General features: G+C 51.6%; 1 protein-coding gene across 1 annotated transcript; it reads left to right on the forward strand.

Moving 5' to 3' along the window:
* Positions 1 to 1,548: 1,548 nt before the first annotated feature.
* LOC128332546 (interferon lambda-2-like) lies at positions 1,549 to 19,356 on the forward strand. Its single transcript, XM_053266891.1, has 6 exons — positions 1,549 to 1,715; positions 15,719 to 15,873; positions 16,650 to 16,718; positions 17,073 to 17,216; positions 18,018 to 18,107; positions 18,615 to 19,356. The coding sequence occupies exons 1-6, from the start codon at positions 1,679 to 1,681 to the stop codon at positions 18,720 to 18,722; spliced, it is 603 nt and encodes a 200-aa protein (XP_053122866.1). The 5' UTR covers positions 1,549 to 1,678; the 3' UTR covers positions 18,723 to 19,356.
* Positions 19,357 to 22,574: the final 3,218 nt, after the last annotated feature.

Raw genomic sequence — 22,574 nt, forward strand, 5'->3', positions numbered from 1 at the left:
CCAGCTGGTTTCTCCTCCCTCGCCCCACAGAGACAGAGACAGTGGCTGGGGGGAGTCTTGGCTTCTCCAGGGTTGCAGGCAGAAGCCTCTCCCAGCCCTCTCTTGGAGATGCTGCTGCCAGGGAGGGGACCTGGGACCTTCTGCTGCTCTTCCCAGAGCGGCCCCATCATCCCCTAAGAGGGGAACATCTTCCAGCGCTCACACATTCAGTGGCAATCAGAGCAGACCTGACCCTCTGTCGAATCCCTCAGGGCCCCCTGTTCTGCGTGAAGCCACTCCTGCTTAGGAAGACAAGGCCTTCTTCCACCACCCCAGAGACCCCACATCCAGCAACATCAACTCTAGGCATGCAGCACTGAAATACATGCAGCATCCACCTCTGTGGACCCCCAGCTCCCCCTGCCTCCCTCTGTTGAGTTATAGACTGTAAGACCTTCCGGGCAGGGAGGGACGTGTTCTCAGGGTCAAGGGTCCCTGAACTCAGGTCCCCAGATGTGCTTGGACTCCAATCATCTCTAGCCATAACGGCCTTCAGCCATGATGAGATGATGGGAGTTGTAGTCCAACAACATCTGAGGACCCAAGGTTGGAAACCCTGGCACTAGAAATACACGATTGCCACCCCCCACCGGTATCATTTGCAATTGCATAGATTTGGGACAAAGACCCTACGCACCGTCTGCTCATGTTTACTCAGAAGAAAGACCCACCAAGTTCAATGGGACTTTGGTCCTGGTAGGGGGTGTTTAAGGTCAGAAGCTCAGACACTTAGACTTGTGGAAATTCTGGGGCGGCGGGGATGAATCCTCAAGAATGACAACCCACTCTAACGGACAGGGATTTACCCGGGACTGGCGGTGTGCGGGAGAGGAGGTATGAGAAACTGTCCCTGGGAAATCAAGACTGTGGGAGCATGTAGGCTGCTCTCATGTGAGCCATGCAATCACTTTTAAACGCAGAAGCTGTAGGGCCACCCTGTCAGGGGCGCTGCAGAAGATTCCCTGTCCTGAGCAGCGAGAGGGATGAGAAGACCTCCCGGGGGGCCCCTTCCAAGGTGAACAGATGCGTAACGAAGGGGGGGGCAGGCAGGGCACGTGCCCTAGGCGCCAGTTGCAGGGGGCGCAATGCGCCTGCTATGCCCCGCCCCAACCACAACAATTTAGTTTTTTAAAAAAAATCCCACCCCGCTTCAATCCCAGCGGGCCGCCGCTGCTGCTAGCCAGCACCACCCCCACTCAGGCACGACTCGCACGAGAGCTCTCTGAGTCCAGTAAGCGGCGGGCGCTCTCCCATTGGCTGCAGAGAGGGAGCACTGACAATGCCGATTATTTTCAGGCAGCGTTTGCTGCCTAAAAGTGTCTATTCCCCTTTCTCTCCCTCTCTGGAGGGAGAGAAAGGGAGAATAGATGCTTTCACGAAGCAAGCCTGCTTGAAATGAGACCCAAAGAGCTCGCTCTAAGGCGCTCGAGGCCACGCCCCCTTTTGTGACATCACAATGGGGGCATGGCCACATGCAGAGGGGCGTGGCCTCAAACTCATCTGAAAAAATTCAATTTATTGGAAGGAATAGAACAAAGGCAAAGCATCAGCTGCATTTAGCAAAATGTATTGAAAACAAGAGGATAAATTATATATCAGACGAACATCTTGGTAGTAACAAGATGTGTGAGAGAAAATTATGACGTTGATTGCAGCAGCCCCACTTGGGGCAGGAGGTACTAAAAACAATTCCTTATAATTCAGATGTGTTTTGTATGTGGTACGGATAAAAACTAATATACCCTTGCCTTTAGCAGTGACTAATGGGAGAGGAGAGCTGGTCTTGTGGTAGCAAGCACGACTTGGACTTGTCCCCATAGCTAAGAAGGGTCTGCCCTGGTTGCATATGAATGGGAGACTTGATGTTTGAGCACTGCAAGATCTTCCCCTCAGGGGATGAAGCCACTCTGGGAAGAGCAGAAGGTTTCAAGTTCCCTCCCTGGCAGCATCTCCAAGATAGGGCTGAAAGAGATTCCTGCCTGCAACCTGGGAGAAGCCGCTGCCAGTCTGTGAAGACAATACTGAGCTAGATAGACCAATGGTCTGACTCAGTATATGGCAGTTCCCTATGTTCCTAATGCTCACAAGTTCAATACAGTAAGAAAACTTCAGTTATAAGGAACACTTGTACAAAGGCAAAATAGTGTACTTCCTACATTGCTAGTTGAATATAGTAGTGTTTATTATTCATATGATAAGATAACACATGACCAGTGTTCTCTCTAATTTCCCCCCCCATCTGAGTGCAGAATGAGTTTTGTTCTGGGCAGGAGTATCAAGGCAGTGTGTGTGCACAAGCATTCAGAATAGAGCCTTCCTGATTCAAACTGAGTGGGATCTAAAATTAACTGAGCAGACATCAGAAAACTTGTGAGCACATGCACACGCCTTAGAGGTGATGTAGATGGGGCTCGTACACATCGGAGGGAACAGTGCACATGACTGAAAACTCTTCCAGACAAAAACACCAATCCCAAGGTGTGCTCCTTATTCCTTAAACTTCCTTAAATTCTGCAGGCTCTATAGCAGCCCCTCTCCCCATCCCTCCCAAAACCAGTCTCCTTGGAGGAAGAGCGGGATATAAAAAATGTGAATGTTGTTGCTTGCTGGCAGATAGCAACTGGGGAGGCAGGGGGGGTGCTAATACACACTGCTGGATTTGGAATGCAATAAACATGCTGATCAGGGAATGTAAGGACTCCATCCAGTCTCCAGTACCTCTCTGAATAGCTGATAGGTGTGATTCCTGCTTTCTGAAGAAGGCTATATCGGTGCTGCCTCAGCAATTTGCATCAGTGAAAGCAAGGAAGGTGCCCTTATAATTTTCAGGTAGTGCCATAATTTGTTAATTAAAAGATTAACGAGCTTGACTTGTATTTTTGAGCTGATATTATGGTGAAGTTATCTGAAAGATGGGTGTCAGATATGGGGGGGGCGCAATTTCAGTGCTTGCCCTAGGCGCTGTTTTCCCTAGATACGCCTCTGAAGGTGAACCTCATATGACTTTCAAGGTGGCTTCCTCTTCTTGCCTTCTGGCGGGGTCAGCTCTCACACAGCCCCCCCAATACAGAAAGTCACCCCCGAGACACCCACAACCCTATTTGCCAGACACGGCAGCCAAAAGGGCAGGCAGAAGGGAAGGTGGCTAGCCATGCAGCGGCTTCCTGCTGAAGAGGGGCCATTTGTCCCACTCATTGGCCTTGATGAGGCTTAGATAAGCCCTCCTTGCTGGGGGGGGGAAATATGACAGCACCCCTGAAGATCTGCATTCAGCAGCCGCATGACAAATGCCGGCCAGGATAGAAAATGATGCCGACAAGCAATGATAATAAATGAGTCGCATGAACTGCCCCAGGAATCCACTCTTTGATCCCGAGCGCTACATACTGATGACAACAAACTGCAGGAGGAGGAAAGAGAAAATACAGCAGAGCAGAGAGAAGCAGAGCACCATCGAGAAGGGGCCACGTCCACGGCCCAGGAGTGGCTCATTCTAATAAGCGGGGGGGGGGCGTCAAACGAGGCACAGCTGCCTCTGATTCCTGGCAGTTCTGGTTGCTCCTCTCTCTCCCACCCCACTCCAGCATTAAGAAGACCTGCACTGCCTGCTGGCTGGCCATTCATCAGGTAGAGCTGCGCGAGCTGACCAATATGGTCCCTGCCAAAGCTGCCATTAACAGAAGGCTACAGAGTTTAGGAATTATTCATTCAGAAATGAGGCAGCTAAGGAGGGGGACATCATTGACACTTACGTAGTGATGCCTGGTGTGGAGAAAGTCCCGCCCCCAGGGGCCATCCCATGAAACTGGTTGCCAGGAAAGTTAGGACGGACAGAAAGAAGAATGGAACTCAGTGCTCCATTCACCTGTGGGGCTCACTGCCAAAAAGGCCAACTTCCGCTAGCCTAGATGGCTTTCAAAGGGCATTAGGCAAATCCATGATGGAGGACAGATTGGTCAGTGGCTACTAGTCTTGATGGCTACAGGCTACCTTGAGGCTCAGGGGCAGTTTGCTTCTGAATACCAGTTGCAGGGGAGCAAGAGTGGGAGAGGAGATGTCGCCTTCATCATCTCCTGCCTGGGGACTTCTCAGAAACAGGATGCAGGACTAGACGGGCTTCCTTGGGCCTGATCCAGCAGGGCTGCTCTTAGGGAAGCTTCCACTGGTACCACTGTTTCCTTGGTTTCCCCCCACTCCTGCAGGGCCCTGCCCTGCCTCTAGGTCTCCTCTTCAGCATCACAGCCCTCAGCCATCTGTCCTCAAGCTCCCCTCCTGCCAACAGGGTCTCTCTTCTTTAGCAGAGCCATTGCACGAATGTCACACACCCTGCCAGAGCTGCTTGTCATTTTCCCCAATTGAATCAGGTTTCTCAACATTCCTCAGCCAGAATGTTTGTGAACATTCTCTAAAGTGAAAATGACATCACCACCATTAGATCACTCTCTGTTTCCGCCTAGCCAACTTCACAGAGTGGTTCTGAGCCCCTTGGGGGGGGGGAATACACATGCAAGGGGAACAAGGGAACCAATCAGGATACAGACCTTCTCTGCATTGGCTTCATCTGGAACAGTCACCACCACCACCACGATAATCACAGCCTCTAACATGGAGCAGAATCTCCTCCACACAGCCCAAGAGGTGGAGAAACTGCCCTTTTGTAGCCTGGGAGACTGGTCTGGCTCAACTGGATGAGACAGAGTGAGAGAAGCCGATTCTTGCAGCTGCCTGAGGAGCTTCGGCATGGAGGGCTTGTGGTTTTGAGACTGGCTCCGATGCAAAGGAGCTTGGCTGTATTACAGGAGCCTGCAAGAAGCGGTGAAGAGCCGCAGCAGCGGGTCCTGATCAGCCGGGGGGCTCCAATGAGCTGGTCCCCATCAGCCCTGGTTGCACCTCTCCCCGCCATCCACCCCACTCTGCCTTGGCGTTCACAAAAGCCGCGCTGCCTGGCCATTCATGAATGGCCAGCCTGCAGGCAGCCTGGCTCTCGTTAATGCTGGGGTGGGAGAGAGAGGAGCAACCAGAGCTGCTGGAAACCAAAGGCTGCTGTGTCTCCGTAGTCCCATTAGGCAAACGTCCCCTGCAATGTTCATTAAAAGCTTGCAGGGTCAGCCTCTTGCTTGCTTGCTGCTGCTGCTATTTATACGCTGCTCTTCAACCAAAGTTCACAAAGCAGCTTACAAATAAAAATACATAAATAAGATGGCCCCTTATCGCCAAAGGGCTCACAATCTAAAAGAAACATTAGGCAGATACCAGCAATAGCCACTAGAGGGATGCTGTGCTGGGGCTGGATACGGCCAGTTGCTCCCTGCCTGCTAAATATAAGAGGATCGCCACTTTAAAAAGTGTCTCTTTGCTCAGTTATCAGGGGCAAAATGGAGCAAAGAGACACTTTCTCACTCAGTGGGGCGGGGGGGGGGATCAACGATGAGTTGCCCGCTCAGTCACCTTTTGATCACCACAGGGGGGCAGTGCTATTTTGCTATGAAAAGTGAACATAAACTCACAGGAAACCAGCAATTTAATCCACATCTCAGCACCCACCCCATGGGAGCAGAAGCGGACTTATTCCGGAGCAACCCAGCAGCAATCCCCCAGCCTGGAAGAGGAAGCAATTGAGGGGCAGCCCCTGCTAAGAGGCAGCTTTGAAGGCAAGACAAAGGAGCCCTGAGAAGCTTCAGCCACAGGCAGATTGGCATGCAGCTGCTTTTATCTCACACAGGAGAATCACCACTCATCGGGTGTTTGAAAGGAAAGATAGGAAGGCAATGCAGAAAATAGCCTGGCAACAACCTTGTCCGAGTTCTGGGCAAAAGGTGAGTGAAGACAGAAGAGCAAAGTCCAGAGCAAAGGGCTCATTGCAGACCAGACTGCTGTTTGCACAGGGTGGAGCAGAAGGTTCGCCAGTGACATTTCTGACTAGATCCGGCAAGAGAAAGCCATGCGCTCCTCAGCTTGTTCCCAAACTCACCAAGAGGACATGATTGTCCAGCCAGGAGACACCGCAGGGAAGGGGAAACCCTTCGTTTCATGGCGCCCGTTTATTATTTCCAGACCTCTGGGACAAAGCAGGAATTGCTACCAGTTCTCACGCAGTAGGGCTGTTTGCCTGTTGAAGGCACAGTAAATTGTCGGAGGGTTGCACAAACCATTTGTGTTTTCAAAACAATCCTGCCAAGCCAAAGCATTTTACTGCTGAACCGCGTGTCATCTGGAAAGCGCCCTGGTCAGAGGACAAGTGAGGGGGCAATCAGTTGAAAGGAGGAAAGTCACCCTCATCCGAAATCCCCTTGGAGGGAGGAGGAGCAGGAGAGAAGACCTGGGAAGAGGACGAGGAGAAAGAGTTCAGATGCAGCGCTTGCTCTGGAGCTCCACCCTCTCCCCATCAACCAGGCTTTGGGCTGCTTTCTCCCCCCCCCCCCCCCCGCATTGACCTCTGCCACAAGCGGAAAGGTTCTCCCACCTCATCTTCTAGATGAGCAAGAAAGGAACTGGGAGTCAATGACCACAAGGGCCTCACACCTACTCACCTCTTCCCTCAGGTTCTTTCCCAGCGTTCTTTCTGGTTCTTTCCCCACAAAGCAAAAGCCTTTGCGAATCTCTGGAGAGAGAGGTCCTGTTCGCCCCACACAAACACACAGGCTGCTCTGTGCCAATTCAGTGCAGATTGGCTGCCAAGAAGTGCCCAGGCACGCCCCCGCCTCTGCCTCCACCCTTTCCAGCCCAGGGTGGCAGCCTTTCATACTTGAGACCTGACATCATCACTTGGGAGTTTATCTTCACCTGGGAATTCCTCCTGGCCGCTTCAGGTGCCACAGAGCCTGGGTCAGCTTTCGCTTTCTCTTGGTCGCTTTCCAAACATCATGGACGCAGGTTTCCCCAGGTTGCTGTTTTGCCCCAAATGCAGAATCCATTTTCTTTTCATAATCTTACAAATGGAAAGCTCAGACCGTATAAAATCTGGGGCCATGGAGGATCCAGGACAGAGAGAGCAGCTCCAGGTAACGGAGAAGAGACGATCCACTGGAGAGCATTTGAAGGGACCTTGGAGGAGACATGGACACAGGTAAGAGGCTTTTCCTTCCTTGGCACAATTTCTTCGAAACCTTCTGGGGAAGGTAGTGTCCAGGCTGCAGTAAGGGTTGTCAGTCATGGAGGCAGACAGACCACTCCAAGGCCCATCTAGTTCTTTGGATGAGCCATCCTCCCTTCCTCCAAAAGGCCAGAGCAAGCAAGGTTCCCAACCTTGGGCCCCCAGATGCTGTTGGACTAAAAATCCCATCATCCCCAGACACCAGGGCCTTTGGTAGGCGTTGCAGTCCAGAAATATCAGGAAACCCCTGGGTTAGAAGGCCGATGGGAAGAATCAGAACCAAAAGGGCTCCATCCCTATTCTAGGATTGCCAATCTTGCAGCCTGGCCCTAGTGTCTCCAGAAATCAGCACCAATATCTGGGTGACTCTTGGAAGCAAGCCTGGAGATTTTAATTGCTTGCTATTGTGGAAAATATAGGAATATTGGCGGGGGGGGGTTGGAGAGAATCTCCGGAAATAGTTCAGTCAAAGTTGGCAACCTCATGCTGTGCATAGGAACATCGGAAGCTGCCTTATGCTGAGTCAGACCCTTGGTCTATCGAGCTCAGTATTGCCTGCACAGATTGGCAGCGGCTTCTCCACAGTTGCAGGCAGGAGTCTCCCTCAGCCCTATCTGGAGATGCTGCCAGGGAGGGAACATGGAACCTTCTGCATGCAAGGAGGCAGATGCGCTTCCCAGAGGGGCCCCATCCCCTCAGGGGAATATCTTAATGTAGTCTCCCATTCATATACAAACCAGGGAGGACCCTGCCTAGCAAAGAGGACAATTCATGTTTGGAGCCACAAGATCAGCTGCCCTTGTCCTCCCCTAGAACGCAGGAGCCACTCTATACATGCTCCTAGACTGAATGAGTCTCATGGACTATGGCCTACTTCTCAGTGAGGCGAGAGGCGCATATATGACAGGACATCCTCCTCCTCCGGAAAGTTCTTCCAGATAGAAAACCTTTTCCAAAGAGTCTTAGGAAGAAGGAAGTCTCAGGCTGGTATCAGCCGAGTAACTGTTCCCAGGACAAAGACAGAAAAAGATCAGGGCTGAAACACGTAGCAATTAATCAGTTTGATCTATCCCTTAAAATACATTTTTATGCTGGCCTTGGGCCAAAATAAACAAATACATACAAAATACATTTTGATCAACCTAAAAGGTGCACTTACTGGTAATTGATCAGATAACTACATATGTCAAGTACCATGTCAGAAGAGGCCTTCCCTCCTGCAAGAGAGAAGCGGGAATGCCTCCAAGGTGATGCCTGCTACAATCTATCCATGCAGCACTTAAAGAAAAAGAAAAAGGCGGGGTGCTTTTTTCTTTTAATCAATTTATTTTTCCTCATATACAAGTACATGGAGTTTTAATCTAATAGACTGGGTTTCCCAGCCTTGGGCCCTGTTAGACACAAGAACATGCGTCTTACTGGCATGTCTCTCTTGGGATCTTTTAACTAAAGCCTAAACCTATGCGTCAGTAATCCTATTGTAAGTGGACCTCTCTGGGGTAAGCAGATGATGGGAATTCAAGGCCCTGTATCTGTGCTGAGGGAGGAAGCTGGCAAAGTGAGTCTGGAGGTGTGCTGTTCCACCCGATCAGTTCTCTGCGCTCCTTAAAATAAATGGACAACAGTCGTTCCCAAAGATGCTCAGAGGGGCATCCATAGTGAGGTCAGCTCCTCAAATCCCGCTGCATCCTTTGAGCCCCATTTCCTGCCGCCATGCATCCACACCACCCAGCCTACCAGAGCCCCTTCCGTCTGGTGCTAATTGGCCAATTACTCAACTTCCCAGTACAAATTTAGCTAGGGAAATAATTGACGGTCCTCAACAGTGACAAAACGGTTCTGGTACCCAAGGACTTGCGGAGTCAAGGTAATTATCTTCCGGCGCTTCTAAAAACCCACCATTCCTTCCGATATTTTATTTATCAGAGTTTCCCCTGACACAATAATGGTGCAATTAGCCAGCTCCGAGATTACACATGGGGCCGCCCAGGGAAGGCAGCGTTTCACACGGCCTGACCATCTGCAGGGCTGCTCCTGGCCAGGTCTGCCTGCATCATCTGCCCCACCCTGCTGCCCCACTGGAAGAAAAGGGATTTGCTGCCAAGGGAGAGGGGTGCAGACTGGGGAGGTGAAGGCAGCCACAGCAGAAGGGTGGCTACTGCCAGAGGCCCTTTCCGCCTCTTTAACATTCCAGACGGACTGAGGAAGGAGCAGAGCAGAAAAGACCAGCTTAATTGGGAGCCGATGATCTCTGCCTTGCAACCTGGCTGCCAACCACTTTGCAGCCCCTCCCACGGGAGGAGGAAATTAACGGGGGGGGGGGCACAACAGATTGTTCTGGTCAAGCTGCAAGGCAGGTTATGCATTTGAAAAAGAGTTTATTATTTTGTTTTCCGCCTGACGCTTAAGTGCTGTTCAGGCTCAGGTTTTTGTGCCTACGTTCAGGATGTGACACAGAAGTTAGGAAAAAATTAAAAGCAGCCCCACTGAGAGCTCCTGAATTGCTTTGCTTCATCTGGGCTTATGGAAAGGGACGGAGATCTGGTCTTAGGCAGAGAGCAGGAATGTCCCCTTGCTAAGCAGGATCGATCCTGGTCTGCATTGGGATGGGTGACTGCACATGAGCACTGCTGTAAGCTATTCCCCTTAGAAGGTGGGGCCATTTCCCCTGCTTTGCATGCAGAGGGTCCCATGTTCAGTCCCTGGCAGCATCTCCAGGTAGGGCTGGGAAAGACGCCTGCCTGAAACCCCAGAGAAGCCGCTGCCAGCCAGAGCAGGCAATACTGAGCTAGATGGACTAAGGTAGACAACAACTTCCTATGTTCAGGGCCTTTCGCGGGTAGCATCCACGTCATAAGCGGAAGTTGGGGCCAGTGCATGTTTTTAAAGTGGAGTCTATTCTTCTTCCCATCATTTTATACCCCTTGAAATATTAATAATAATTAATACTGGGCAAGTGCCTGAAATAGCTAGACACGGTACAGAGATAAGCAAGAGAGTCCCTGCAGACCACTCTAACACACCGCTGCCGAAGCCAGGAAACAGGAGGTGTTTCAGTCCGCACGCCCTAGCCCACTCTCTCTGGTCATTCAAAACATTACCTAGGACCGATGGAATCGTGACCTACCATCTGCTTCGTCATCTGTTCACTGAACCAGGCGGCACCTTTTAAAGTGGCAGTTCTTTTATAGTCAGCGCAGAGAGAGAGAGCAAGTGTGTGTCTGTCTGCTTGGAGAACCTCTTGCTCAACAGCAGTACATAAGCAGTAGTTTCCAACCCCAGCACAGCATCCCTCCAGGGATCATGAATAGTGTCGACCTTTCGTTTCTGTTTAGATTGTGAGCCCTTTTCCAAACATGGACCCACCTTACTTATTATTGCTCTATATAAACCGCTTTGAAAACATTGCTGAAAAGCGGCATATAAATATTTGTAGTAGTACTCTTGTTTTACTCAGGAATTCTTTCGGTTCCACTATTAGATGACAGGATGCTGTGGACAGGTAACGACTGCCTTTAGGTTTTGGATTCCCTGCAGCAAACGTTCTATCCCCCAGGCACAAGTTAAGGTTGCCCCCCTACATGGGATCTTGCTGGAGTTTGCAGTGAGCTCGTTTTTATGCCCTGCATTTTAAAGAAGCCAGAGACAAATAGGAATCAGGTCAGTGGACACCGTCCAATAAGATCAAGAGTCTGGCATACAAGCTGTTAGGAAGAAAGACAGTTCCTTCGCCCTATGCTCAGCTTAGGAGAAAGGAGATTATGCACCAAAGCCCTCTAACGATACTCTTCAGAATTTAAAAGGCTGTCATAAAGGAAACGGAGAGCTATCATTCTTCCTTGTCACTAAAAACTCGGACAAGGTGCAATCGGTTTTACACGGCAAGAAGATGGATTGAGGGCGAATACTGCAGGGGGAGACATCCTGGCTGTTATAAGAATTGAAAAAGACAGGGCTGCTTAATAGCCTTCAGAGCACGCAGCTTGGGGGGCATAAAGGAGGTCGACTCTCACCCCCCCACACCGTCTTCCACTGGCTATGCAAATGCACTCCCTGGGGGTGGGGGAGTCTGCAGAAGTCCCCACCTCAGAGGCCATGCCCACTGAAGGCAAGCAGCTCTTGGCAGTCAGTCACCCAAGGCACCAATGGGTGCCTGCCTTTCCCTCTGCAAGCAACCACTGACACATCTGACTTGCTGGGTGGGCCCATTTGTTCTCCTGGGGGGGGCGAGGGGGAGCCAAGCACCTCTTGCCTTGCCCTGCTCTCCCCCACCCCAGCCAATGAGCAGCCTACAGGGCTCATGGTGAAGCCAGAATTCCCACAAGCATTTGGTTTTTAATAAAACACAAGACTCCCCACCACGGGTGAGAGATCCTTGTCATTCTTCTGTGCCTGCTAATGCTACGGTCTGGCTTTCATTCAACAGTCATCCCTTGCCAGCTGCGGTTTTACCCATTGTGGGTTTGAATATCTGCAAATGGGAAATTGTGACAGGTCTTGGCCAACCGTGACCGGAGTATCTGTGGTTGGCGAGGATTTTTAGTAATTGGGGGGGTGGGGGGTGGGGATTTCCAGTGATTTCAGCAGTTCAATCTGCTCATTCCTCTAGCTGACCCTTGCCAGTTTAAAATGCCTTTGAGTGATTGGCAGGTGTATGTGTGCGTGGATTCAAATAATATCCAGAGGTTCAATCTGCTCATTCCTCTTGGTGATATTACAGGATTTTTTGCAATTTCCCCCTTTATTAATAGGTCTTTTTTGCAGTCACAGTTCCCTTAACTCCACCCCATTCCCCATAGACTTTAATGCCTCGCCAACTGCGAATCTGCCAACAGTGAGATTTTGCCAGAACGAACCCTAGCAGTTGGCAAGAGATGACTGTTTTGGGGAGGGTGAACAGAAGAACAACCCTGCTGGATCAGGCCCAAGAAGGCCCATCTAGTCCAGCCTCCTGTTCCCCACAGTGGCCCACCAGATGCCTCTGGGGAGCCCACAGGCAAGAGCTGAGAGAGGCATGTCCTCTCTCCTGCTGTTGCTCCCCTGCAACTGAGATTCAGAAAGCTGGGAGAAGCTTGAGGCATTCTCTTGTGGGGAAAGTGGGTATCTACCCCCTAGAGAGAGCCCCGTGTTTCTAAGGCCTCACTCTGGCAAAGAGAAAAGGCAGGTGAGGGCTCACTTACACATATACAAGCTACTCAAAATTGACATATGAGAAGCACGGAATGGACATCTGCTCCGCACAGGTTTAGCTGCAGGCATCCCCAGCAGTACAATTACTTTGGAAGGGCTTCGTTGTTTTCTCAGAGTTAGGGGCCAATGAGCCCTTACAAGTGCACCTTGATGTGATGAGTGAGTGTGACGTACGTGTGTGTGTGTGTGTAGCGCCACAGAGTTTTTCCAGCAAGAAATGGAATCTGCCTTACACTTATTGTTCTTGAAGAATCAGGCAAATGGCAGGTGTATGCACATCTTCCAGAATAACAGAATCCCTTGAGATGTTAATCAAAACTTTTTTTAAAAAGATAATGAGAGAAGATCATATGGCATGAGGGGTGGAAAGGGGAGCCTAGCCGCCACAGTTTGGAATGTGTCAACTGGGTGGACAGGCGCTTTGCCTTGAACAAGATAATCCCCCAAGAAGGGCCACCTGGAGAAGCCCCACAAACTGGCAGGACAGTAGAGAGCAGAGTCCTGGAACTGGGCTGTTTCCTGTGGAGGGATCCCACCCCGGATTGCCTCACTGTAGAGCTGGAAGGGACCGCGGAGGTCTTGACCTGGCTGGGCCTGCATTTCATCCCCATGGCTTCACCCACAGCCAGAGTGGCATTCAAAGAGCTGAGAACTCAAGAAGTAGCAAGCCGTGGGGCGGGATTGTTCTACCCAGCGGAAAGTCAGACTAGTGCCCGAAAGGAAGGGTCAGCCTAGATGGCCGCCCAACTCCCCACCGTCCTACGCAGCCGCCTCCCGCTGCCAGAGGGGGTCTCATTGGAGCTGGCGGCCCCCCAAGCCGGCCGAGGAACGGCTCCGGCAGGCATGCAGGCCGACCCCCACACTCCCTGCCGCTTCCGCCACCGTCAAAATGTCCTCCCAGCTCCATTAAAGGCAGCCACCATGCAGGACACGCCGCCAATTTCATTAGCACGCCAAAGGTGAGCACAGCCATCCGGCTTGCTCGGTATTAATTAGTGGCGAGGCGGATTTTGTCCCTCCTCCGTTGCATTTCTGCAAACTGGAAGACTGCCGCGGCTTAAGCAAAGCACCCCTCTGTTCCTGCCGCCCTCCCCCTTCTCCTGGAGACTGCTTAAGATGCAAGGAAACCCAGGCAGGACGTTTAATGGACAGGCCACGAAGGAGGAGATGCGAGTAGCCGGCGTCAGGCCCTGTCTGTAAGGCGAGTGTTATCTAGAGGGGTCCTGCCGCCGCGTCAGATCTGCCAGGCAGCCAAGCCGACTGGCTCAGGGCACCGCAGGGGAACTGTGTGCAATTCTATAATGACACAGATTATCAGCCTTTCAGGGACTATAAACCCAGAGATGCAAAGCAGAGGGAAATCTGGCGTGCGTGTAATTAAGCAGCACACAGATTGGCACTTGGGCGCCCAAGGCAGCACGGGACGCTTTGGCACAAGGAGCCCGAGGGGGGGCGGGCAGGGTTGTGCCCTCCAGCCCAGATAACAGCCCAGGCCCAACGCCAACCCCTGGGCTGCACATGAAAGGGCATATGGGAGTGTGGGAGGCTGCGGGAGGGGGGGGCGTTTTGTCTTTCCAAAGAACACAAAGAGATATCGGCTGGCTAGGACAGACAGAGCGAGTCTCCCCATCCCCGCATTTTCTCTTCAGCAGCAGCAGCTGCTGCCAGCCAGCCAGCCCTGCCACAGACCAGGTGTGACGGGGAAGCCTCCCCTTCTCCATTACCTCCAGAGTGATTCTCAAAACCGTCTACAGAGGCTCCATTTAAGCTCTCACCGCTGTTGATAAGACTGACCCTCCTTGTGAATGTCTCCAACTCTTTATAGAAGCCAGATAAGCTAGCAGCCATCACAGTTTGTCTAAATGTTAAAGATGTGGAAATTATTTTTAATTGCCATTTAAATTTAAAAAAAAAGGTGTGACGGACACTAATTTAGATATGTATATACCATTCCTTCAGCCTGCAGGGCTTTCAGAGGTCCTGCAAATCATCTTTTCATGGGAAGGCCCCACTCGGCAAACCAGGAAGAACCAGAACTAGGATGATTCCACACTCACCTTGTGGCAATGAGTTCCCTGTGTTAATTACCCACTGTGTGAGGTAGTTTTGAACCTGCTGCCCATCAACGGCATTGAATGACCGCGAATTCTCACATTTGTCAAGCCTCAGAGCAAAGTCAGAAGGCTTCAGAGAATTGTAAGGCCATCGAGTCTGCCCCACAGCTGCCACCTGCAGAAAGTAGGCTCAGTACAGGAAGTGAAATCACACAGGGCCAGAGAGTCAAGTGTTGGGTCTCTCTCGTGGTCCATTTAATTTGATTCATTCTTTCCTGCCTGAGACTGAGCAGGAGCAAAAAGGAAGTTTGACTGGGGCTCAGCAGCTCCGCCTACTCAGTCTCTAGGAACATAGGCAGCTGCCATATACTGAGTCAGACCCTTGGTCTATCTAGCTCAGTATTGTCTTCACAGACTGGCAGCAGCTTCTCAGAGGTTGCAGGCGGGAATCTCTCTCCCAGCCCTATTTTGGAAATTCTGCCAGGGAGGGAACTTGGAACCTAAATGCTCTTCCCAGAGCGGCTCCATCCCCTGAGGGGAAGATCTTCCAGTGCTCACACTTCTAGTCTCTCTTTCATATGCAACCAGGGTAGACCCTGCTTAACTATGGGGACAAGTCCTGCTGGCTACCACCAGACCAGCACTCCTCTCCATCATAACAGGAAGGACATCCTTGCTGGATCCATGTGTGTGGGGGTGGGGGGGAGGCGCTGGCCTTCCCCCATTTGTCCTGAGTGCCTGGCATTTACAGATAGACTACTCCAGAACATGGAGGCTACATTTAGCTACCGTGGCAAATAGCCAAACTGCAGCAATGTGCCTCAGAGGGCGAAATAACAGCCTCGCCACAGGTCAGGCAATGTTTCAGCTGGAGAAACCTTGGTAGCCTGCCTCTGTTCAAGAACAAGTCATAATTGGAATAATTTAAAGTTTGTTTCACCTTGTGGCGAGATTTCCCTGTTAAGATAAGTGTGTATATAAACACAGGTTCACATCCGATTGTAGTGGGGAGAATGCACATCAAAATGAAGGTGGAGAAGGAAGCAGCTTCAGTCTGCTTTAAGCACTTGAGAGTTTGGGAGAGCAGTCTAAATCTAAAAGGTAGATTCGAGTGCTTCGTTTCTGAAATGAGCAGCAAAAGTTGGCCTCTGTGTCAAGATTTAGGCCTGGGATGACGCAATTCCAGATGCATGAGGGCTGGTTATTTGTTCAGCAGAAGGAAAAACGCTCTTCACATGCTCAAAAGCACCCTTGCCATAACTGCTACTTTGAATGTATACCCCTGAGAGATTCCAGAGAGAAAAAACTTCCCCTTTTTTTCCTTCCACCCTCTCCGATTCAGCTATCTTAAAGCAGTTCCTGTTGCTGGCATCTTTTGCCACCATGATACTCCTGGAGACCGACTATGCCAGTGACGTCCCTTCAAATAAGTGCTGCTTCAGTCGTTACAGCAGTAGGATTGTGAAACACCAGTTCAGAATTCTCAGGAACAAATATGTAAGTCCGATGAACCCTCCAGGGTGATTTTACTCCTATTTGTCTCTGATAAGGGACAAGGGACACAATACAGAGATGTATGTGCCTGCCAGTTGAGTGGTGGGAGGCGAGCTGGACTTGTGGGAGCAAGCACAAATTCCCCTCTTTGCTAAGCAGGGTCTGCCCTGGTTTACATTTGAATGGGAGACTACAGCACTGCAAAACCTTCTCCTGAGGGGATAATGGGGCCGCTCTGGGGAAAACACCTGTGTGCTAGTATGCAGAAGTTTCCCTCCTTGGCAGCATCTCCACGATAGGGCTGAGAGAGATTTCTGCCTGCAACCTTGAAGAAGCCGCTGCCAGTCTGTGCTAGACATACTGAGCTAGACAGACCAAGGGTCTGATTCTGTGTATGGCAGATTCCTATGTTCCTGCCCAATTTCATTAGGTTACCTCAAGTGCTGGTATTAGGAGAGAAGGAAACGAGTGTCCCCATTCACTTTATCCACGCCATACAAATTCTCCGTCTTCTTCGCCCCCCCGCCTGCCTTCATGGCCTTCTGTGCTTTAAACCAGAAAGCCCCCAGCTTTGTAGCCTAGTTTTCTCACAGGGGGAGCGCTTGGACCCCGGGATCCTTTTGCTTGCCCACACCTATACCAGCCCCTCCACCCAAACGGCACACAGGGTTGCAAACACAGCCACACCACAGATGCACATGTGTGGGGAGGGAGGGGGGAGGTTTGCTCAGTGTTTGGAAGGGTGCAATAATTCTGCCTTCCTGTTCTTCTCCCTCAAGGAGGAGTTGGAGGAGAAGCTCACCTGCCCCCATCTTACATCTGCCCAGTGGAACCTGAATGATCTGGCGGTGAGTGATAACCGCTCGTCAGGAACCAAGCAGGGGTGGGGTGAAGAAGAGCAAAGCTAGCGGGAGCTCGTGCCCCTTTGGAGTGGCCAAGGGCCCACCCCGTGCAGGCCCCCTTCTGCCCACAGCATCCCACCCTTCCTGGTGTCACGGACAGCCCCACGCCTGAACGGAGGGAAATTTGGACTGGGTCGCCTCTGGGTCCTCTGAGGTCCCAACACACATGAAACAACATGGCTTTCAGGCTCCGTCAGAGCACCTCTCTCTCTCTCTCACACACACACACACACCCCTCTCCTTTCAAAACCTAGGAAGATCCTCCCCGGAGTAGTAATCTGAACCTCTCTCTTTTGGCAGGCGTGTGAAACACTGGAAGCTGTGAGGATGGAGGTGAGGCTCACCATCCACATGCTGCAGAACCAGAGTGAGCCCATCATGTTGCAAACCCTAAGATTCGTGCTGGCAACCCTAAGATCCCTCAGGAGAGACATCAAAATATGTGTAAGCACCTCCTGGCAGGAAGACTCCGACCCCTTCCTGAAGGAGTTACGAATATGATGCGAATATGAGGAGTTACGGTATATGATAAACATACCGCTTTTCAATAAAAGTTACCAAAGCAGTTTACATAGATAAATAAATAAATAAGATGGCTCCCTCTCCCTGAAGGGCTCGCAGTCTAAAAAGAAACCTAAGATCGACCCCAGCAACGGCCACTGGAGGGATGATGCTGTGCTGGGACGGAGAGGGCCAGTTGCTCTCCCCCTGCTCAATCCAGAGAATCGCCACTTTGAAAAGGGGCCTCTTGGCTCAGTTAGCAGAGTTCCCAGCCTTGGGTGCCCACAACTATCTTGCCGTTACAATACCACCATGGCAGTCGTAGTCTAAAAACCCTTAGAAGCCCAAGTTTGAGAACCCCTGGATTGGAAAGATTCACAGAGGACAAGATGGCTACTAGTCACGATGGAGAAATGGACCCTCCATGTTTCGTTTCAGTCTACCCCTGAATACCAGCTGCTGGGAAGCAGCAGTGGGGAGGGGCTATTTGCCTTCCTGCCTTGCTTATGGGGTGGAGTAGACCCCCTTGGGTCTGATCCAGCAAAGCTCTTCTGATGACATTCAATTCTCCTGCATGAGCTTCTTTGAAAGGAGTGTGAGTTATGCATTTCACTGAGGCTTGCCCTGGGGAGCAGCTGCCTGCAGATGGTGCCTTGTCCACTAGGGGTGCTGGAGAGATTGGGCAGAGACTGGGTCAGGCTGAAGGTAACATTGTAAGTCTCTCTCTCCGCTTCTCTCCTTTAGCAATGCACTCCACTTCCCACCCACGAAGGGTCTGGACACTTTCAGAACTTTAAAGAACAGTTTCAGAAGTTTAACAGCAGCAACACTGAGGTGAGTGAGGCACCGGCAACAAGGAGCCAACCTAATCTCATTTGGAAGAACCCGAGTTGAGGCGTTTTGCTCAGCTTTGCAAATGAGAACCAAAAAGTGGCTGGTCTCAGGGAGAGCTCTGGAGCCCCTTGATAGAACTAGGACACTTGCTTGCAGAATGTGTACAGGAAATCGGTTAATCTTGGGAACTCATTGCCTCAAGATGTTCTGTGACGCTACCAGTACTCAGCTTAAGGGCATTTTTTTAAAGGATCTGATATATTCCTACACAGCCATCAATAGAAGCAAGACCTGAATTGTTAAGAATTGGATCTCCCTGTTCAGAGGCAGGCTACCTGTGATTACCTGATGCTGGGGACAGAGAGGGGCTCTCTTCTCCACGATGCCCTGTTTTCTGCAGCTTCCTAGGGGCACCTGGCTGTCCTCTGTGGAAGGCAATATGCTGGGCTAATTCGAGATTTGATTCACTATGGAAGTGCTGATGTTTGCCCTCTTTCTCCACCCCAGGACTCTCCACAGTGTCTAGAGCTGGCTGTAGGCTTGAACGTTTTCCGGCTGCTGAACGAGGATGTGAATCTCCTTGTAAAGAAGCAGCAACACTGCCACCCCTCCTAACTGAGGCCTGGATCCCCCCCCCCTCTGCTTCGCCCTCTGGCTGCACCTAGCAAAGACTCGGACTCAGACACGCCCCGCAGATCCAAAGAGCAGCCCTCAGCTGGCCAGCAGAGAAACCCTTGGACCTCCTTCCTTACCATGAAGATTTTGCCGCTCCAAATTCCCAAGGGGGCAAACTCGGAACAGACCTCCAGTTGGGTTCACGTTGCCTGGCATGTCTGACTACCTTTTTTCATATTACCTCAAAGAGCGGAGGGCTCCATTTTGGGCTTCCAGAGGCTCCCAGGACCTGCTGCAGGGTTTTGTGGGTTTCCAAACCCAGGCCATCTCACCACAAACAGGCAGGCACCAGAGGCTGTGGTTTTACGATCGCGCCAGATTCATGCTCTCCTGGAAGCCCATTGCATGGCACGCTCCCCTCTAGCTGCAATTTCTCCTCTGGCAGGAGAAATGAGCCATCCCCAAGTACTTCTAGAAAAAGTGCATTCTAGCTATATTATTACAGCCGGGGCTGTTTTATTTATGTAATTTATTTTAATTTCCTTGGGCCTGGAATTAACAAGTTCAAGAGGGAAGGAGGGGGAGAATCATTATTTAAAGTGGATTGTATTCATAAAACTGTTATTTATTCATGCATCAGTGTCTGTTTGCCCGGAATGGTTATTAGTTTCCAAGGAGGGAATTGTGTGTGTGTGTGTGTGAAGAAGAAGAGACGGGAAATCTCTTGGAACAGGCAAGCAAGCCTGCCCCCTGCTGGGAGGAGGTGGGTTTGCAAATCGAGAGTAGCACATCATCGCCTACTCACTCCAGAGGGGCTCAGGTAACAGGATTGCCCTTCAGAAGCACTTCCCAGTCCTGCCCCCACCCGCACCGAAGCTGCTGGACTACAACTCCCATGCCTCCCTGCCACACTGCGGCAGGGGGTGGTGGGAGTTGTAGTCCAGCAACATGGCGGGGGCAGGGTTGGGAACCACTTCTCTAGGGAAACTGGATTCTAGCTGGCCTCCCAACTGGTGATTTGATAAGACAAGGGGCTTCTCTCTGAAAGAAGGGTTTAAAATGTTGTTTGTTTCCAGTTTATTCCTGGTGAATACAACCAGCTGCCTTGGGAGGTTTCCTGAGCTAACCCCATTGAAACAAATGAACACGGTTACGAGGAGGCCCATTCTTTTCAAAGGGGTTCACAGAGGAACTCTTCCAGAGTGGATCATGCCCAGGAACTATATAATCTATTAGTTTGAAGGCCACTGACGTAGTCACAAGTTTCTAAAATAATTTATTCGTTATTTGCTAAGATGGTTATGGTTGATGTTATTTTATTACAGAACTTATTTTATTACCATTCATTAACTTTTATACTTTGCTGCCTCGTCTTTCTGCTGTGCTATTGTTTTATAATGGTCCAAAATATTTATTATTAATAATAATAATAATAATAAACCAGGAAGCAAAGACCCTGCGTGGTGTCTCTGGGCTCTCTTTTAACAGGATGATTCCACCTGGACTTTGGGGAGGGGCGACCAAGGGGGATGGTTGCGAACTGCACAGGGCTGCTTAGGGGAGACCGGGAGGCCAGCCAGCCCCTGAGCCTTGCTTGAGGCCGGGTCACCCAGACACACGCAGCCCACAGTTCAGCCCATGCAAGCAAGCCGGGAAGGGACGGACCATCAACACGAAGAGTCCCCGGTGACTCAAGCCGGCCAGCCGAGCTGCAGGTTGCCAGAGAAAGCCAAGGAGGGGGGCTTCCTTCCTAGCCACTGAGATGGTAACCAACTGCCATAGAGCACCAAGGAACAGCCTGGAACTGGTTGAACACCATCCCTCCTCTCCCCAAAAGACCTTCTGTGCCAGTCCAGTTCCGAAACCCGGAGGGAGCGCGTTGTCAGCCCAAGCGGGTCAGAACAGAAGCCAGTGGCCAGCTCAGCTCCAGAGAAAGGATCCCAGCTCAAGGGGGGGGGGCAGAGACAGAGTCAACCTCCAGGGCAGGAAAGGGAGCTCAGCCACACCCAAGACAAGCCGCTCAAATGGAGAGCGGGCTCTGAGTCCGGGACTGGATAGGGCCAGGGGTTGGCCCTTTGGGGTCAGCTGACTGGTGCTGCCGCCTAGGGGACCGCCTGGCACCCCAGACCTGCTGTGGAAACAGCACACTGGGTGGGGCACAGGTAGCGATGGCCAGGTGCGGTGCCGTAGGTGGGCTGGTGATCTCCCTGATTGGGCACGGTCTACTCCCCCACCCAAGGGTTCCACGGGTGCATTTGATCAGATTTGCAAAGCCAGAGGGCATCCTCGAGACTTCTTGCCACCCAGCAATGCATAGTTTGTCGGTGTTAAGTGACCCTCAAGCACTCTTTGCAAGAGTCCTCGCTCAGTTGTCTGCCAGGGACAGGCCAGCAGCTCAGGAGTGCTCCGCCTGAACTCTTGTGGGATGACACCACTCACCACGGCCCATTGGAATTGCTCAGCACCTTCCCCTCCCCTAGTAGCAGCCCATCCCAATGAGCCAGCAGGGCACCACCATCTCTGCTTCCTGGCAACAGCTCCGCTTGCTTCTCTCTCTGCCTCCACACTGCCTGCAGGCTGGCCATTTGTCAGGTAGAGCTCTGTGGTTAACCAACCAGCAGCTCTACCTGATGAATGCCCTGCCTGAAAGCAGCACGGGAGAGAGAGGAGCAACCTGAGCTGCCAGGAAGCAGATGCAGTTGTGCCTCCCTTGGCACACACCGCCCCCGGCTAGTTGGGCTGAGCTGCTCCTGCCTCCTCCCACCACACCAGCCCCCTGGTCCTAAGCACCCACTCCAGGGTCACCAGCACCCTTCCTTCCCAAGATTACTTGGCCCCCAAATGCAGCAATTTCCCCAGAATAGCATCACCGGCTTCTCTCCGACCCAAACATCTGCAGAGAGTCCGCCTGCACATACAAGGCTGCGGAGAATTATTTCAACTTAATGTCAGCATTAATCACCCAGGAGCTAACGACACGTTGATGGGATTAGTAATTCGCTCCCCGCCCCCACCGGCCGACATGTAATTCAATTAAACACCTCCACTTGTTTCTTTTTCATTTAAATAAATTAGGTCTTCCCCATCTGCTGCCAAAATACCGAGGTAGCAGTTGGACCAGGAAAAGGGAAGAAGATGATAGACTGCACAAGGCTCAGGAGGGTCATCCTGCCCACCTCCATGGAGAATCAGTGGCGGGAGGCACCCTCTCACCTGCACAGCCTGCTGCAGAACTGCCCGGGGGCCCTGAGCTGGCTGCTGCAGGAGGGCTTTCGAGGACCCTCCTCTGGTGGCCAGGCCAGGCCAGTGCTGGGCAGGAGGCTGCTGGGACCAGCCAGGGAGCGGAAAAGCCAGCACTGGGCCTACCAGGCGAGACAACTGCTTCCCCACGGAGTTGAATCCCCCTCAGGTACCCTGCTTTGCAAGGTCCGGCGTGGAGTGAGGCTGGCAGGGATGGGCAAGAAACAAGTTGCTGGACAAGGTCAGACTTCAAGAAGGACAAATCCAGCCCAGCCCTTTGCAGCGCAAAGCATGCCTGAACGCCCGGAGAGCAATCGGCTTAGACACGCCTAGCCGACCGGCTGATTATTTCAGGGATGCTGGATTTAAAACGAACCCAATGCTCAAGCATACGGGAGACCAATCTCTTTGTAGCAAGAGAGCCAGGATGAAGAGCGTCTGTGCAGCCACTGAGAAAGAGGCCATCAATATTACTTACGAATGCCCAGGATTTATGGAGGTGAGCCAGTGTAAAGCTAAGGGTAGGGTAGCACTGCCATGGTTTGAGCAGGGAGACCTGGGTTCGATTCCCTGAGGATGAGAAGCTGGCCCATGGGAACACAGAAAGCTGCC

Source organism: Hemicordylus capensis, chromosome 7 (genome assembly GCF_027244095.1).
Source record: "Hemicordylus capensis ecotype Gifberg chromosome 7, rHemCap1.1.pri, whole genome shotgun sequence".
NCBI classification, from domain to species: domain Eukaryota; kingdom Metazoa; phylum Chordata; class Lepidosauria; order Squamata; family Cordylidae; genus Hemicordylus; species Hemicordylus capensis.